At 48.4% G+C, this 16,754-nt stretch overlaps 1 protein-coding gene across 1 annotated transcript in view; it reads left to right on the forward strand.

The window, feature by feature from the left end:
- The window catches only part of Gramd1b (GRAM domain containing 1B), a 167,942-nt gene that overhangs the window by 118,088 nt on the left and 33,100 nt on the right, over positions 1–16,754 (forward strand). Inside the window, exons 3-4 of the mRNA XM_026402705.2 lie at positions 5,230–5,440; positions 11,992–12,012. Of these exons, the coding sequence (XP_026258490.1) occupies positions 5,230–5,440; positions 11,992–12,012 (232 nt within the window). The remainder of the gene's footprint in view (positions 1–5,229; positions 5,441–11,991; positions 12,013–16,754) is intronic.

Raw genomic sequence — 16,754 nt, forward strand, 5'->3', positions numbered from 1 at the left:
AACCCAGTTTCAGGGCCATATATTCAAGGAAGACTTTCTTTCTTTACTGTTTTCTATCTTTTTTCTTTCTTTCTTTTTTTGTGGAGCTGGGTATTGAACCCAGGGCCTTGTGCTTGAAAGGTGAGCACTTTACCAACTGAGCCAGCCCCTCACAGCACTTTTTCATATTGAAATGGGAGGAGTACATGTCTGGTTCCTCCTGACTATAAATATCCCAAGTACAAGGATCCTTTCTTATTCAACATAAACTTCAGTGTCTAGCACTCTGCCAGGTGGTCAGTAAATATTTATGGAACTGAAGAACCACATGAAGCCATATTACCTTGGCCAGGCACTTAACCTTCCTATTTCTTGGGTTTCTCTCCCTCCTTTTCCCCCCTCTTCCTTTTTTATTTTTTATCTATTTATTGTGTGTTACTGGGGATTGAACCCAGAGCCTCACACATGAAAGGCAAGTGCCCTATTACTGAACTACATCCTCACCCCTTTCTCATGTTTCTTGGAAGTAAAATTGGGGGTTGGATATATCATTCTTAAATTTTGGTACCTGTCATTCCAATGACCTATCTAAAATGGGTCTTTGTTTACTTCTTTCAACACGCCTAAGGTCTTTCAGCTTCCAAATACCAAGATTTAAAAATATATTGTACAGACTGGGGATGTAGCTCAGTGGTAGAGCACTTGCCTAGCATGTGTGAGACCCTGGGTTCGATCCCTGGTATGGCCAAAAGAAGTAAAAATATAATGCAGCTGTTATTCATAATGCTGTCAGGATTGGATTCATGGCCCAGCATAGAGTTTGTTTGAAAGGCGTAATTGTGTGTGAGACATATAGGAATTGGTTGTAGTTGCTCAGTAGTGCATCCAAATCTATGGAATTATGAAGTAACTTTTAGAAGAGTTTTAGGAATCTAGCAAAACTAGTAGTGATTTTGCTGCTGTAGAACATAGTTACAAACATTTCTTCTTCTATAGAGAATGATCTGAGTAAAGGCAGAGTAAGGGAGTGTAAAATAATGGAGGAACCTATACTTCAGAGGTAGGATTTTATTCTAAGGGGAAGGAAACCTTAAGGGGACTTTGACTAACGGAGGGATGATCAAAAATGTCAGTTTCTTTTTAGGAAGTTCATTTTGAGAGGAAAATAGAGAATGGGTTGGAGATTGGGAGGAAGAAGTTGATTTGTTTCTTTGCAGTCATCTAGCAACCCATCTATCTTTCCATCTGCCCACCCAGCAAACAAACATTATGGAACACCTAGTTCGAAGAATAAAGCTTCCTAAATCAGATAGGCCTAAAGTTTAAATCCTGTCCTGTCATTCACTTACCTGTGTGATTCTGAGTGAATTATTTAATCTGTCAAGAATTTAACTTATTAGCTAAAGATAGGACAATATCCATTAAAACTTCATAGGTAGGTTGGGAGGATTCCAGTTAATAATGCTTAGTAAATGCTTGATGTTATGCAAGAAACTCAAAAACACTGAATAACTTTTAACTATTATCAGTGCTCACAGGCTGGAAACACAGATTTGTGGACTTTAATGAAATTGGGGCTTGCTAAAGCCTTGGGTACGAGCACCTTCATGAGGATGGGATTCAGTTTAGCAGACACTGCTGAACACGTTCTGCCTATACAGCCCCACACCAGCTGGTGTGGGAGGTGGCCCAGGTGGGTGCCTCCGGGAACTCACAGGGCTTCCTTTTAATGCCAGGCACAGTGTGTTAAATACTTTAGTCAGCTCAGTGGTAGAGGGTTAGAAACGATTTTTGGAGAAGGTGGGATTTGAGATGGGTCTCAGAGAATGGGCAGGTCTTCAGTAGGAAGATGTGGAGGTAAAAGGGCTCTTTAGGCTCAAGCAGTGAGTTTATGGAAGTCTGGAAACAGAAGAATGAGGATGTGTATTAAGATTCAAAGGGGCTGGGGATATGGCTCAGTTGGTAGAGTGCTTGCCTTGCATGCACAAGGCCCTGGGTTCAATCCCCAGCAACACACACACACACACACACACACACACACACACAGATTCAGGGAATATATGTAGGGTAGAATATGGAAACTCTTATTTTAAGAGAATATACAGAAAGAAAGTATTGACATAAAGATGTGTGGTTTATTTTTAGTAAAAATTTCAGAATTTCATTCTGAAGATTTTTGAATTTTTTAAAGAGGTGCTCATAGGGAATTGAAAGATACTTGGGTTGTATTTGAAGAAGGAGAAGGAGGAGGCTACTTAAGGCTGTCTTAGTCTCTTTTCTGTTGCGGTAATAAAATACCACACACTGGATAATTTATAGGCAGCACGATTCCAGAGGCTAGGAAGTCCTAAAGGATGGTACTGCCATCTGGCAAGAGTCAGAGAGAGGAATCGAGGGAAGACTTATAACAACCCATTCCACTTCCTACCCATTCCTCTGTTTGTGCCATTAATCCATTCATGGGGGCAGCATCCTCATGATGTTATTCCTTTTAATGGTCTCACGTTGATACTATGGCATTGGAGGGGACATTCAACCCATAGCAAAGGCTATTGAAAGAGCTCAAGCAAGAGCTCTGAGAATCTGAGTGAGATCGCTGGAGGGGGAAAGGAAGGATAGGATAAGAAACTTAACAGAAATAATATTGTGGGGACTTGGTGACTCATTTTTGTGGGGTGAGATGGAAGAGATGGGTTTGCTGAAATGGTAATGCTTTTGAGAATGGGCAGTAGTGGGAAGCGGTTTGGGAGGAAGGATGGCAGCTGCTTTGAATCTGAGGCACTCAGGAGACATCCCTCTGGAGGAGATTTCTACATGATGGCAGGTCTTTGGGTCAGACTACAAAGTGGGAGCAGGGCTATAACAGAGGGCTCTCTGCCCAGAGGCCAGCGTGAGGTCAGGGAAAGGAGAAGATGGTCAGAAAGGTGGAGGACTCACCTTTGGAGAAGGACTGTTTGAGGCTGAGTAGCAAGAGAGGATCTAGTGACAGAGACAGGGAGAGGAATAGGAGAAAGGTGCAGGCATCCAGGAGGAGAGAGATTTTCAACAACACAGATGGTCAACAGCCTTAAGACAACAAAGAGGCGGTCCAAGTTGTTTATTGGCTGATGTGGTGAAGGCAGAATTTTAGGTATGCACATCCTTGGGTGGCCTAGCTGAAGTGGGAATCCTAGAGAGATTTTGATCATTTAGCAAAAGATTCATGTGAGAATCTTGGGATCATGGAAGACTTGGAGTCCATTTCCTTGGCCTTAGAATTTTTTTTTTTTTAACCTACCCCTTGCTTGAATCCTTCCTCAACAGTCAATTATCAGCTGGTTTGAAGTTTTGAATGTTCTCCTTTATATTCTAGAGTGCAGAATTAAGTGAAAATGGTCCCTGTCTAAAGAAAAGAGGCGTGTGTCCACCTGAGATGGCCAGGTGCTTGGTGTGTCTTTTCTCCAGTTCTATTTTGAGCAAATTAGTTGGGGTTGGATGTGGAGATCCTGGCTGTTCTTTCAACAGTGCAATCCTGGAAGACAGTGTATACCTGGGATTCTTGCCTCTGGACTGGAATTGGCCTGAGAGCAAGGAGGCTCCCCTGACAGATGAGCCCCTGAGTCTGCATGGGAGCCCCCGAGGCTTCCCCATCGGGGCAGGGCTGGTGTGGGGAGGCTTGATTGTCTTCATTCCATTCCCACAGCTCAACTTCTCCAATTGAAGCCAAAGAGCAACTTTCCTTCTCTGTGGTTTATTGTACTGAGTTGAGAGAGTGAGGGGACACGGGGTAGTAGGGGATGGGAAGAGAACTTTGAGGATCCTCTTTTGAGGGAGGCATGTTGGACTTCCCCAAAATACAGTCAACATGGACATTATAAATGAAATGTTAACATACATACTGTTTTAGGCTGAAGCAAAAACCTTGGGCCCTGTTTTTCTCCCCACATCCACTGGCCACTTAATCTTACCTTTCTCTGATCTCCTTTCCCTTCCCCAGCTTCTCTCCATACCATTGCTCCCCTGCTCTTCCTCCCCACGCTTGCTGGTCTCAGTGCTTGAATTTGTTGTACCTTCTCTCTGCTGAGGATGCCCAAGTGGAAGGTGTTGCTAGAGGGAAATGGTTTTCATTGCAAATGGGCCCCGTGGGACATCTGAGCTTGCAGCTGGAACTTCATGCAAATGCCATTTTCCTCCACCCTGCCCTCCGCCTCCTGGGAAGCTGGGATGTAGCTTCCGGAGAGTGCTCCCTGGGTTGTTCAGGAAGACTGCTTAGGTGTGTGGGACACTCGCCTTCTCATGCCCTACTCCTTGCTGCTTTGACTTTCCAGTTTCACATTTCCTTTCCCATTTCCCCTGCCTCTTTTTAATTAACCTTTGCCCCTTTCCATCTTTTTCCTTTCTCCTTCTCTCAATACAAAGAGGACACTCGCTAGAACTTAATTCAATTTCATCTCCCTTTTTTTCCTGTATCTCTCGTACTCCATTTGAAAACACAGCCTAAATGTCAATTAGTAACTTCATTTACAGACCGTCAGCCTTGGTATAATTGGATTTGGTGTTGTAGGAAGTTTCAGGCACTGCTGGAAAAGAACTTGGGGTAGGGGGATATGGAGTGTTAATCTCTACTCCTGGCAGAGGAAGCGGGAACCAGAATATCTTATAAGGAAATAATATGGTGTGGTTGAGCGACATCAGAAGCCCCAGGTTTTGTGTCTAGGCCCTCTGCAATCAGAGGACCATGCACTGGTCTTCATTTTTAAACACAGGGATTATGGCATTTGCCATCACTACTTTGATGGAATGTTTTAAAATCCCAGTGAAGTATGTCTTGGAATTACTTGAAAAATAGGATTATTATTGTTGTTTTAATATATAAATGTGTCCAAACAAAATAGCATGTGTAAAATGAGCTAACAGTATTTGATGATCTCCAATGATTCCTTCAGGTCCTAGGCTCTGTTTTCCCTAAACATTTTTTTTTTTTTTTAAATAACACAAGTCGGGGCTCAATAATCAGGTGTATGGACAGATATCTAAATATCTAATTTCCTTACATGCCCCTTCCTAGTCCCACGTCCCTTTTCACATTGACACTACTGCCCTCTCCTGGCCATCAGTGTTGTTACAGTATATAAGTCCATGGGGGGTGGCCCCTCTCCCTGGCTCCCAGAGCTGGCTCCTTTGCACCGTCTTTGGCTTGCAATCACTGACTGCCTACCTTTCCTCCTCCTCCCCTTTCCACCCCATCCCTTTCTCCACCTGCTCCTGCAGCACTGCCAGTAACTCCAACCGCAGCACGCCGGCCTGCTCCCCCATCCTCCGGAAGAGGTCTCGATCACCAACCCCGCAGAACCAGGACGGAGACACCATGGTGGAGAAGGGCTCAGATCATTCCTCGGACAAGTCCCCATCCACCCCGGAGCAGGGTGTGCAGCGCAGCTGTTCCTCACAGTCCGGCAGGAGTGGTGGCAAAAATTCCAAGGTGAGCTGGGCCACGCTAACTCTGTGCCTCTGTCGGGGAGGCAGAGAACACCTTCCTCAGATGGCTCAAGGGCCCCGTGTCCCCGAGGTTGTCTCTCCATGAGATGAGGGCAGGGTGAACAGGAAGAACCCTAGTTAAAAATCTTCCCAGCTAAGCACTCATGTTAGAGGGGTCATGGATTAGAAGATGATGCTCCATCCACCCTCTCTCTCTTTGGGAGCTAAGGAGACTCATGTCCCTTGAGATCTGGAAGAGAGATGCTTAAGGGATTGGAGGAGGGGTCATTTATTCATCTCTGTTACAGTCTTCAATTTTGGTCCTCAGAACTGGAGTAGAAGGGAGCATTATCTGAGGACAACTGTGTTCCCAGGGAGATAGTAGATAGTCTTCAGAGAACTTCCCAGAATGCTGTTTTTAACCTCTTTAGCCACCATCCTGCCTCATCTTTGTACTCACCCACTTGGTACTCATCTGGCGGAGAGGGCAGTGAAAGGGCTTTTCCATCCCTTTTAGGCATGTCCACCTGAACACCAGGGCCCCTACCCCCAAGGATATGCACAAAGCCCCAGATTGGTTCTGGTTTCCCACAGAGTTCCCCTTTACCCTTGGTCCTTTGGGAAGCAGGAGGCATACCTGCTCAGGTGCTCCTTCAGGAAGCTTCTCTTCACCAACTGACTCCCAGGACCTGGGAAGGGGCTGGGGACCCCAGGGAGGCATGGGTACTGGTTTCCCACCTGAATTTGTCTTTTGATTTCTTGTTCTTCCTCTTCTTCCCCACCACTTCCCAAATACCTTCTTTGCATGCATGGTCTTAGTCTCACAAGCGCCTCTCAAAAGTAAGCCATCTTTTGTCTCTGTCTTTTTTATCTCCCCTCTAGTGTTGAATTGTCTGTAGTGCTCAGCATCCCTGCCCTCTGCCCCAGCCAATTCTGCCCATGTGTCCTGCTTGGTCCCTTTCCCAGAAGGGCCGGCCCCATTGTTCCCTGGAAGGCTGGCTTGGAAGTAACTGGGCCCATTCCTATTGCACCTGAGGTCGGAGAACAGACCCTGTCCCTGCTCCCCCATGTCTGCCTGCTCCCCGAACACTGCCTCTGGTTGGAATTTATTCCTTCCTTATATGGTGCCTTCTCGAAGCAGAGTCTGGCAGAGGGAGTTTCATTCCTGGGTGGGGTACGCCCATCCTGTCATATTACAGGTCCCTATGGCCCCTTGGTGGGTGAATCTGGCTTCTCTGGCAGTAGTGATTTGAGATGGGCAGGAAGGACGTGCTGACGGAGGTCAGGAATTCAGGTCAATGAGTTCTCTGGTGCAGCAACAGCAACTGCAGGAACTCTGCCAGGCATGTTCCTTCCCCCCCCACCTCCCTCAGAGAGCTACTTAGCTGGGGCACCTCTCACTGTTTCCACCCACTGCCCAGACCAGGGCCCCTCACTGCTTCCACCTCCTACCCAAGGATCTGGGTTTATGGTGTTAAGATCCCGAGTCTTGATCAAAGAGGGCGCAGAGATACACCTGGAGATTTAAGAATGTTGACAGTAACCCAGGCAGGCCCTGGAGGATGGGAGCAGGGCAGGAAGACAGAGTCTTTCCCAGACCTAGGATCTCTGAGGCCTGAAGGGAATTTGAACAAATGTTGGGTAAGCAAAAGGTGTTGTAGAGTGGTGAGGCTCCGGGAATCAGCCCCGAGGAATGGTTGCAGCTAAAAGAAGTGGAAGCTAAGGAAGGATGCCTTGTAACAGCTCCAAGTCCCTGTAGGTGCCTTGGGGAGAAGGAGAATGGCAGCAGTTCTTTCCTGCTGGAAGAATAAGAATTCTGCATTCTGTGACCTTTAGCCTGGAAGCACAATGTAGATCTGAGGATGTTCAATGATGACAGATAGCCGGTTGTGGACAGGGGAGGAAGCCAGCAGGAACTCTCTGGGTTCAAGTGGTGGGACAGGTGCAGGCATGGCTGATTTCTGAAAATGGGGTTTGGTGTGACCTTCATCTGTCCCTCCAGAGTGCTTGTACCTCTGCCATAGTTGATATGATAGTGCTCAAGGCCCAGTTGAGGGGAGGGTTGGTCTGATTGGATGTGGACATCAGGTTATTCTTCCTCTTTGCTTCACCCACTTTTCCATCCTAAGAAGATGTTTTATGGTATTTGGTGGGCACTGTGATTCTTACTGATGTCACTGGTCACCACTTAAAGAGTATGTGCTTTGGGTGGAAGATGGGTTCAATAGGCAAGAACCCAGTAATGAGGATTGATTTCAATCTTCAAAGTGTTGGTCTTTTGGGGGGAAACCAGGCCTACAATTTAATTTTGGAGGTGTAGACAGTGTTGCCCAGATTATATACAAACCAAACCTGATTTAAAATCTCACAAGTAGGCAGGTATGATGGTATATACCTGTGATTCCAGTGACTAGGGAGTCTGAGGCAGGAGAATCACAAATTTGAGGCCAGGCTCAGCAACATAATGTGGCTTGGGGATAGAGGCCCTTGTGGTAAATTCCTAGAAAACCCCCCTCCCCCCAAAAAAGGGAAATGCCAAAACAAAAACCATAAGTATTTCAAGATATATGAATTGACAGGCAGGAGAAATCACTGAGTTTGGGTAGTCAAGACACATTGCAGAAAACAGGTAGAATCAGAGTAGGGGTTTGGAGAGGCATTACAAAGGAATTGAGAGGTGATCTGTGAATCAAAAGCTAATCTTGGCCCCCACTTCCTAAGGAGCTGAGGTGTGGGAGGTGACTGAGCCATTGTGTTTTTCTCTCCCTTTGAGGAGAAGGGACTGAAGCAGAACCATCCAGATAGACACACTCATTGAGTTCCCTGGCTTGGAACACCCATTCCCCTCCCCATTTTCCCACCAGTCATGACCATCACTCTAACCCTGCTGTCCTCTAAACAGAGTGAAAATAGGACCATGGTCCATCTGGGGCATGCATGTGCGAGACACACAGACTGCAAAAGAGGGACGTGGGAACCAATACAGGAAAAAGGTTGCATGCAAGCCAGGGCTGGAACAGATTGTGAGGGAATGCTGCAGGGGCGAGGCCCAATGTGGGGTGTCCTGGTAGAGTGGAGACACACCAACATTCCACGGAACATCTTCCCAGGTTGACCAAATATGTCCATAGTGAGGAATCTGAGAGCCAGAGCTGTCAGTGTTATAATCATAGCTAGGCCACCTCACTCCCTATCTCCTGTCCATCCTCTAGGAAAGATCACATCACCTCTTGTGTTTTCCATTTAAGCTAAGAATGCCTCCTCTTCTCCCCAGAGTGAGAACTAATGCCCAGTCTCTTTTCTTCTCTGGCCTCTATTTATTCATGTTGGGGTTGAAATAGGCCATCCCTAAGGTCTCACACTCTTGAACTTTATGCAATAGAGGTTGTTGCTTTCTTCTTTCCAGAGCATAGGCTAGGGAACTCATGCTGACCCCACTCCCAGGAATCCCTGCCCTTGCTCCACCATCCAGACCTCACTTGGTAGTGACAGCCTATACCCACTAGAGGGAGCCAAGCCCTGCTTTCCTGCGCCCACCTACTCCTGGAAGCAACCTATCCTCCCCTGCCCTGACCTGCCTAGGTGGTGCCAAGGCGATGGGGACAGTACGTTCTTGGCTTTGGCCCTCCATTGCACCTCTCTGGGTGCATAGCATCACCCTGTGCTGTGGTGCTAGTGCTCCTTTGACATTTTTTCCCTTTTGAAAATATTTCCAATTTCTGTGGTTTTCTTGGTTTTCTTGTCAGTATGACAGACTTAACCTGATCAAAGTAAGATTTTTTTTTTTTTTTTTTTTTTGGTCTCTAACTGCTACTAAATGTAGAGCTTGTAGTCCTCATCCACCCCAGCCCCACCCAGCCCCACCTCCACCCCAATCCTGTCTCCAGGCTCTCTGAGCCTTGGCTCTGGAAGATGCTTTTGGATTTGGAGCAGGAGACCACCTTGAGGTGACTTGGGTCTATTTTGGGGGGCTTAGTGTACCTTCCAGTCTGTGCTCTTTAGCTGCCTTCTAGGAAAGGCAATGGAAACACCAAATGAGCCCTGATCAATTCCTGTCTCTGACAGCTCTCTTTTCCCTACTCCTCCTTCACCTTTGGCCAAATTTGTGTATAAGCTAAAGGAACCCCACTTCCCCTTCCCTAGTTCTGCCCCTTCTTCCCCTCTGGTTCTGTCTTCCAAGTAGGGGTGTTCTAATGAGCTTACAAGGGAAGGTATCTGCCTTTTTCCCCTTCTCAATAGCCCAGGCTGGCAACCTCCCTGATTTCCCTGTAATTGGCTCCTTTAGGACTTAGTCCCAGGAATACACAGCCATGAAGATGTAATTGACCTCCAAGAGGTTGGTCAAGCTCAGAAACTTCTGCCTGCTATGGAGAGTCTCTGTGTCTAGTGTGGATTTTGCTGGAGGCCTAGGTCCTCATTTGCCTCAGAGGCAATCTCAGTGATGACAGATGAGAAGCTGATCAGAGTTAGCTGGTTAGGGGTAGAGCCAGGAGTCCTTGCTCTGGATGGTGTATTTCACATTTCTTTTGAGTATTTGAGAATACCTGTTTTCATCTACCTTTTTCAAAAGAGCAAATATTAGACACAACGTTATCACAGAGCTAGTTAGAGATGAGACAAAAGGGGTTTTCTGGTTAAAGCTTTTTGTGATGCCTGAAACTCTTTGTTCCATACAGATTCAGAAGGGGCAGGAGTCTTGATGTCAGTGCATAGAAGGGGAAAGTCTTTTCTTTCTACATGGGACAGGAGGGAGGGCACCATGGAGAGAAATCCCAAAGAATCTAGGATCTCCCACCCCATACCAGTTCCAGTTGTCCTCTTTGCTCCTAGGGTCTTATACAAAGGCCAGGACAAGGAATGAGACAGCAGGTGCAGATGATAGGAACTTTTCTCATCTACAAAGCAGACGTCTGATGACCTGGTTTGGTATTAATGAAGTTCAAGGAAACGGTGGGGCAGTTGAGGCAGCAACTCCAAGAATGCACCTTCCTAATATTGGGAAGTGCATACTGTGACTGCACAGCCCCATGCTCTGTGGTCTCAAGTGTGAGCACCCAGAAAGTAAGACACCCCGAGGCACAGATCAAGTTAGATGCAGCCTGCTTGTCCCATCCACCCTCTCCAGACATGGGAACCTTGACTAAAATGCTTTTGGGAGAGTTTTCAGGTCTAGGATTCCCATATAACAACATCCCCTTCCATGATGAAATGGTTGTTCTTGAGTATCCAGATGTAGCCCTTTACCTTCTAAGGCCCTTGGATTGGCAGAGGGGATGATACTATGGTAACAGTATGTGACTTCCGGATTAGGCCATTGATGGTGTTTTGGGGAATGACCATGGAGAGTCCCATCTGCCATGTTGGCCACAGTCTTGGCAGGTGAGGTTGGTGCGAGGGTGAAACCAGGGGCAGCACGTCCATGGCTAATCCCCCTTTCTTGCCCCTCTCCAGAGCCTCTGCAGATTCATGTTACCTTCAAAATGTGTCTCCAGTTTCTTCTGATGGAATAGAAGGGTCTAGTGAGGGGAGATTGGTCCCTTGACTCTCCCATCATCATTGTGGTCATACTCACCAACACCCTGGTCCGGTCACCTTCACCCCACCAGACACATGCCCTACAGACAAGCTGAGACAGTGGCTGCCCTCTTAACACCAGGGGAGGGGATGAGGGCTGCTAATTATGCATAGGATCCGTACCTCTGGGTCAGGTGGAAGTTTTGACCTGGAGGTGAAGTTTCTATCATCCCACTGGGATGTATACAAATGAATTCTGTTGGTGGAGATGGGAAATAAGACGAGGCATAATCTAGTCATCCCTCTTCTTTCCTTGGGAGAGTTTCAGATCCCATTCTTCCAGGGGACTGCAAATGGAGAACTTCTGAATTCTGGAGCTGGGGTGGAGTATGGTTTTGCTGATACTGAATTATAACACCTGGAGTTGGAAAGGACCTTTAGAAATTACACAAAGAACCCAGAGTCATTCCTCTGCTATTATCACTTACGTCATCAGCCAGTTGTTGAGATTATAAGAAGGAATTCACTCATCTGCTAACTGAGAGAATAGCTTGAAGGTGATTTCAGGCAGTCCCTTTTCTTCCCCTGTCACCGAAGTGTCCCACCCTGCCTTCTCTAGAGAAGCTGACTTGGAGCAGAAGGCTGGGTTGGTCTCCATCTGTACTTTGCTTCTGATCAGGGCCCATTGGGGACTGGGTCTCGGATGCCTCCAGAGCATCCTGCATCCCCATCAGAAAGAAGCTGATGGGGCTCCGACTCCCTTCCAATTGAGCGCTAGCTGGTGCTGCCGCTGCCTGCCTCCCCAACCGCCCCAACCCGGTGGGGCTTCCAGCATGGACTGCTCCCTGGGCCTCCTTTCTGGAGCTGAGAAAGGAGGACCCCTCCTGAGCAGCAACATGGGAAGCATTCAGCTGCACTTGGATTCGTCCTCCCTGCCCACCCTCTGCTATCTATGTGTCCTTCCCTCTGGAGCCAGACTGGCCACTCCCCGCATCTCCTCCATGACTAATTTTACTTTTCTCTTTGATTTGTTTTTTTCAGAAAAGCCAGAGTTGGTACAACGTAAGTATTCCTGTTTCTCTTCTTGTCGGGTCTATGGGGGGGGGGGGGTAGAGGTGGGCAGCTGGGAGGGGGAAGTGGGAGTGCTGTTTGGCTTCCCCATGGCCTTTCCCCCTAATCTGCTTCCTCCTTCCCCAGACCAAATAGAAGAGTTTTCCTCTGAAGCAAGACAGGGCAGCCCTGGTGAGGGAGGATTTGATTCAGTGACACCAGGAGGGATGGTCTGGTTTATCCCCTGTGGTCTCCCAGAACTCTTGGATAAGCCCCTTCTGCATCCTAGAAGGGGAGAAGAGTCTGAGAGGACTGGGGCAGGGGTATGAACTTCAGGCCAAACTTTCCATCCTTTAATTAAGACATCTCGGGGGAGACACAGCCCATAGGACTTTCCTTCAGGAACTGAGAGGCTGTCCCATGTAATGTAGTTTGGCTTCTTCCCCAAAGCATGCTCCTCCCAGAAGACATCCCCTGACCTTGGGTCTATGGTGAAGGTGTGATTAGGACCATTTCTTAAGTCACTCAGGGTGGCACTTCAACCATCCATCCACTTTTTTCCATATTGAGAAAGTGTTTGCGGAGTAAGCAGTCCTTGCAAAAGCCACATCCTCTTGGTCATATACACTGAGGTTTAGGACTTTGAACTCTTCCTCTGAAGAGAAGCTGACCAAGGTCTCTCAGCCGGCCTTTCTGGGGGAACTGGCTTGTTTCACCATGGCCTGGCTTCGGACCTCACCTTCCTTTCTCTGAGCCTGCTGGCCTTCATACTAGACTCTGATCAAGGGGCATGCCATCTTTGGCCCTTCCTGACATGTGGTTTTGCTCCAGCAGGAGGTGTGGATGCAGAGAAGGTGTCAGGGAAAGGGCCTGTGAATGACAGATGGAGGGCAGAGAAGAGGTCCCTGGGAGGGGCTTGGGTTTCATATGGGACTGGGTCCAAATCACACATGTGGGCTGCGTGTTTTCATACATGGCAGCAGTTCCTCAAAGTCAGGGACATGCCATCTCATTTTGTGACTTTCCACCCTGAGCCGCTCGGTGGCCTGTCTTTCATGGGTGTTATTGATCGATCTGCAGGCCTCAGCCCCACCCAGCATCCCAAGTGGGCTTTGCTGATAGGAGGGAGTCAAGGGTTGAGATGGCCTGGGGTGGGAGAAAAGCCACAACACTCATGCTTGCTCCTTCCCTCTTGACCCATCAGGGGGTCACCTGGCCTCTGGCCTCAGGTCTCTCCAAACTGCTCAGAGCTCCTGTGCTCGAGGATCCGGAAGCACCCTGTGTTGGGGAGGGGAAGAGGAGTGATAGATGTGCTTTCTGGGAGCTGTCCCTGTCCCAGCTGTGGTCAGGACATCTTTTGCCCAAGAATTTCTTTTTGAGCAGCACTGCATGAGAGCCCCCAAAGAGGAACAGAAAATACACACTTGCAGGCTTACTAGAGAATTAAAACACGAAAATTTGAACATTTAAGTCCTTTTTCTTGTTGTTGATATCCTCCTCTTTCTATTTCTCTCTTTTGTTGCTTTTTAGCTCAGTCCCTTCTGTTTTGTCTTGCTTTTCCCTTTCTTGTGTATTTCTCTACTCTTTGCTCTCTGACCACCTTTCTCCCATCTTTTTCTTCTCCAGCTCTGGTTCCATCCTCCTGCCTGGCTTACTTTTTCTCCCTGATTCTAATAGCTTTTACTTTCTCCCTGCTACCCGTTTCACCTCCAAGTCTTTCTCCTTCAACCCCACATAGACTCAGTTTGGTGACAAGCTAGGAGGTGCTATCTCTTGGCTAGAGGGTGGGTTAGGCCAGCTGCCCTCTGCAGTCCCGGAAGCCCAGGTTCCCCTGACCGTGGAGGAACCGAGCATGGCTGGAGCCCTAGTTCCTGGCTGATTCTACTTGCAACCAGAGACTTGCTGCAGCAGTGGAACCTCACCGACCCTTCCAGCCCTCCTCCAGGGTAACCAACCTGGGTGAAGCCCTGTGCCCTCTGTGTGGCTCTTTGTGACTGCCCTCCACAGGGCTGCTTTCTTCTTGGCCCTGCTGAATGTCTGCAGTAGAGTCCTGACGCAGGGTTCTACTGGTGCAGGCAGCAGAAAGGAATAAACATAAGGAGAGAAAGAGAGATAGCAGATAAACATTGAGAGGAAGAGGCAGAAGCTGAGAGGTGGCAAGTGGCCCCCAGTGGCCTAACTACAGAGGTCAGGAGGCCTGACTGGGGTTTACACAGTTGATCATCTCTTATTTCATTTTATTTCCATATTTCCTTCATACGTTTTCATCACCAGAGGTAGCACTTCTGGAAGGTAATCAGTTACTGCCATACTGGAGAGGCCAGTAGAAAGCAGCACTGGAAATGGGCCTTTGGGACAGTACCCTCCGCCCCCAAGTAAGAACCTTGCTTTCTTCCTGAGGCGGAGGGTGACTCCCCAGCTTGGACTTTTCCAGAGCTGGGCATCTGTGGAGCAAGCAGAGTGCTGCCCGTTATACTCGCTAGATGTCCACCCTCCCAGGTCCTCTCCGATAGTGCCAGTGCACTTACCCTCGACACTGGCCCAAGTGTGGTTGTTTCCAGGCTGGAACAGCAAGCCCTGACCTGGTTGTTCCCAGAGTCACCTGAATCAATACATAGAAAGTCTCCCGGCACCTGCCATGCCCACACCTGTGCCCTGGGCTAGCTGGGCACCCTCTCTTTCAGTGCACACTCATGGGCTATGCTCTTGTGTTCAGATGTGCTATCAGGGGAAGCTTCGGTTGAATACCCGCTGCTCCCCAGCACTGCCCTGTAGTAGCTCACTTGCACTCCTTCAGGAGGCCCTGCCCTGCCTCTGTTTTCTGACCTGGCTTCTGTTTTTCTTCATCTCTCAGACCTCTTATCCATCACCTGCAGTGCCCTGGGCTGGTTGGAATCTGACCTCCAGGGAGGACCCCATTTCCCCTTCTTAGTCTGCCCAGCAGTGTTTCTTCTAATCTTTTCCGGATACTACTGTCAGCTTTCCAGCTGTCCCGATGCCTCAGACTCCATCATGGTACTTAGAAGTCCTTCAGGCTTTGTAATCCCGAGCCCTGGGGACAGTAGATACCCTTGGCCAATGAGAGAGAGAGGAGTGACAATCAGGGCTCAACAGAGTGCTGCCCATTGCCTGGGCATCTGAGGCCCATTTGAGTGGTTTGAGTCTGATGTGAAAGGAAGCCCACTGACCACCTCCCCACCCACACTCCAGCCTCCACCTTCACCTGCCACTTGCCTGCAGAAGATGGAGCATTTTACTTCATATATTTAGCCAGGGAGGAGCTGTCATCACTAGGACAAACTACCTTGATCTAAAGAGTGGGTTGTACAATGGACCTGGCTGGACCCTGGGATACAAGGAATGGCTGAAGAGAGACAATATCAGGTCAGGGGTGGGGTTTGAAGAGCCTGCCTTGTACCACTGCCCTGAGGCCAGGTTACACCTGCTTCTTCTTTTCCTTCTTTACCACCCCAGTTTTATTCAGCAAAGTGTCTAGTTTAGGGGGTGAGGCATGGCCCCTGCAGAACTGAGGTAGAGATATGAGCAGAGATGGGGCTTTGCCTTCAGCAAAGAACCATGGGATGCGTTGAGGATAACAAAGTCAGGACCAGAGTGGGCATGAATCTCAGGTGAGACAGGGTCACAGAGGTCTCTTGGCTGTGCCTCAGCTGGGCAGATAACACCCAACTCTACCTCATCTCACTACTGAGATGTTAGACATCTCCATGGCAACCAGGACAGGAGCCTCATGCTAGGCAGAGACCTAGCATCCTAGTCACCTGCTGCTCCCGCATTAGGGATGCTGGCTTTCTGGAAGGGAGGAAGGGTCAGTGGCAATCCTGTGGAATGTCAAGTGGGTCTGGATGGCTCGGTTTGAATGCTAAAGAACAAAGCTTTATAGAAATGATATTCCAGGTATTGTGGTTAGAGGCAGTGGGGAAAGTGGGAGAGCTGAAAGGACTCCTCCTGCCTTAGCCACCTAAGTCACTGGGATTATAGGCATGTGTCACTGTGCCCAGCATTTACAGATAACTTGAAGAGTCTTCCTGATCTCTTCTCCCCCTGACATCCCATCCTTAACTCTCTCCAGAGTAGTGTCACCTCTGCAGGTGAGACCCCTTTCCCAGCCCACCTCTTTCCCCACCCTTCTGCCTCGTACCCATCCCTGATGCTCAGTCACCATTCCCTGTTGGTTGTCCCAATCTGGCTTTATCTGGCTTCTGCCTACCAGATTAGGTTGGAGCACCAGGATTTCCTTTGTGGATCTTAACTAGTTTCTCCGGGTTGGGGGGGGGGGGCGGTATGTGAGGTGTTCTGCCAGAATCCATTTATTTTTCTCCTTAGTGCCCCACCTCCTCCTTCCTGCTGAACTCGGGAAGGGGGTACCATTTGGTCCCAGTACCTGATGTTTGCCATAGAGTTAATGTTTAGCCCAAGGTAATTCCTGGTGCTCAGGCTCCTGCCCTGCCCTGCCCAGCCCTAGGTGAGTGGATAGAGGAAACCAAGACTGAGGCTTACTGAGACTCATCTCCCAGGGTGTTATCTCTCTGGGTGTGTACTTTTCCTATCTCACCTAAATAGTGGCTTGTATCAATGGCTTGTAATCAAATGTTTCCTGGGAATTATTTTAAGGATCCGAGACTTTTAGAACTATCTACCCCCTCTATCTTGGGGGTGTGGTGTGGCTCTGAAGAGAGGAAAATGGAATTGCTGCGTTGAAAATGGAATTCATGGTGCTGAGGGTGGAACTGACA

The sequence above is a fragment of the Urocitellus parryii genome, chromosome 4, assembly GCF_045843805.1.
Source record: "Urocitellus parryii isolate mUroPar1 chromosome 4, mUroPar1.hap1, whole genome shotgun sequence".
In the NCBI taxonomy this organism is placed as follows: Eukaryota; Metazoa; Chordata; class Mammalia; order Rodentia; family Sciuridae; genus Urocitellus; species Urocitellus parryii.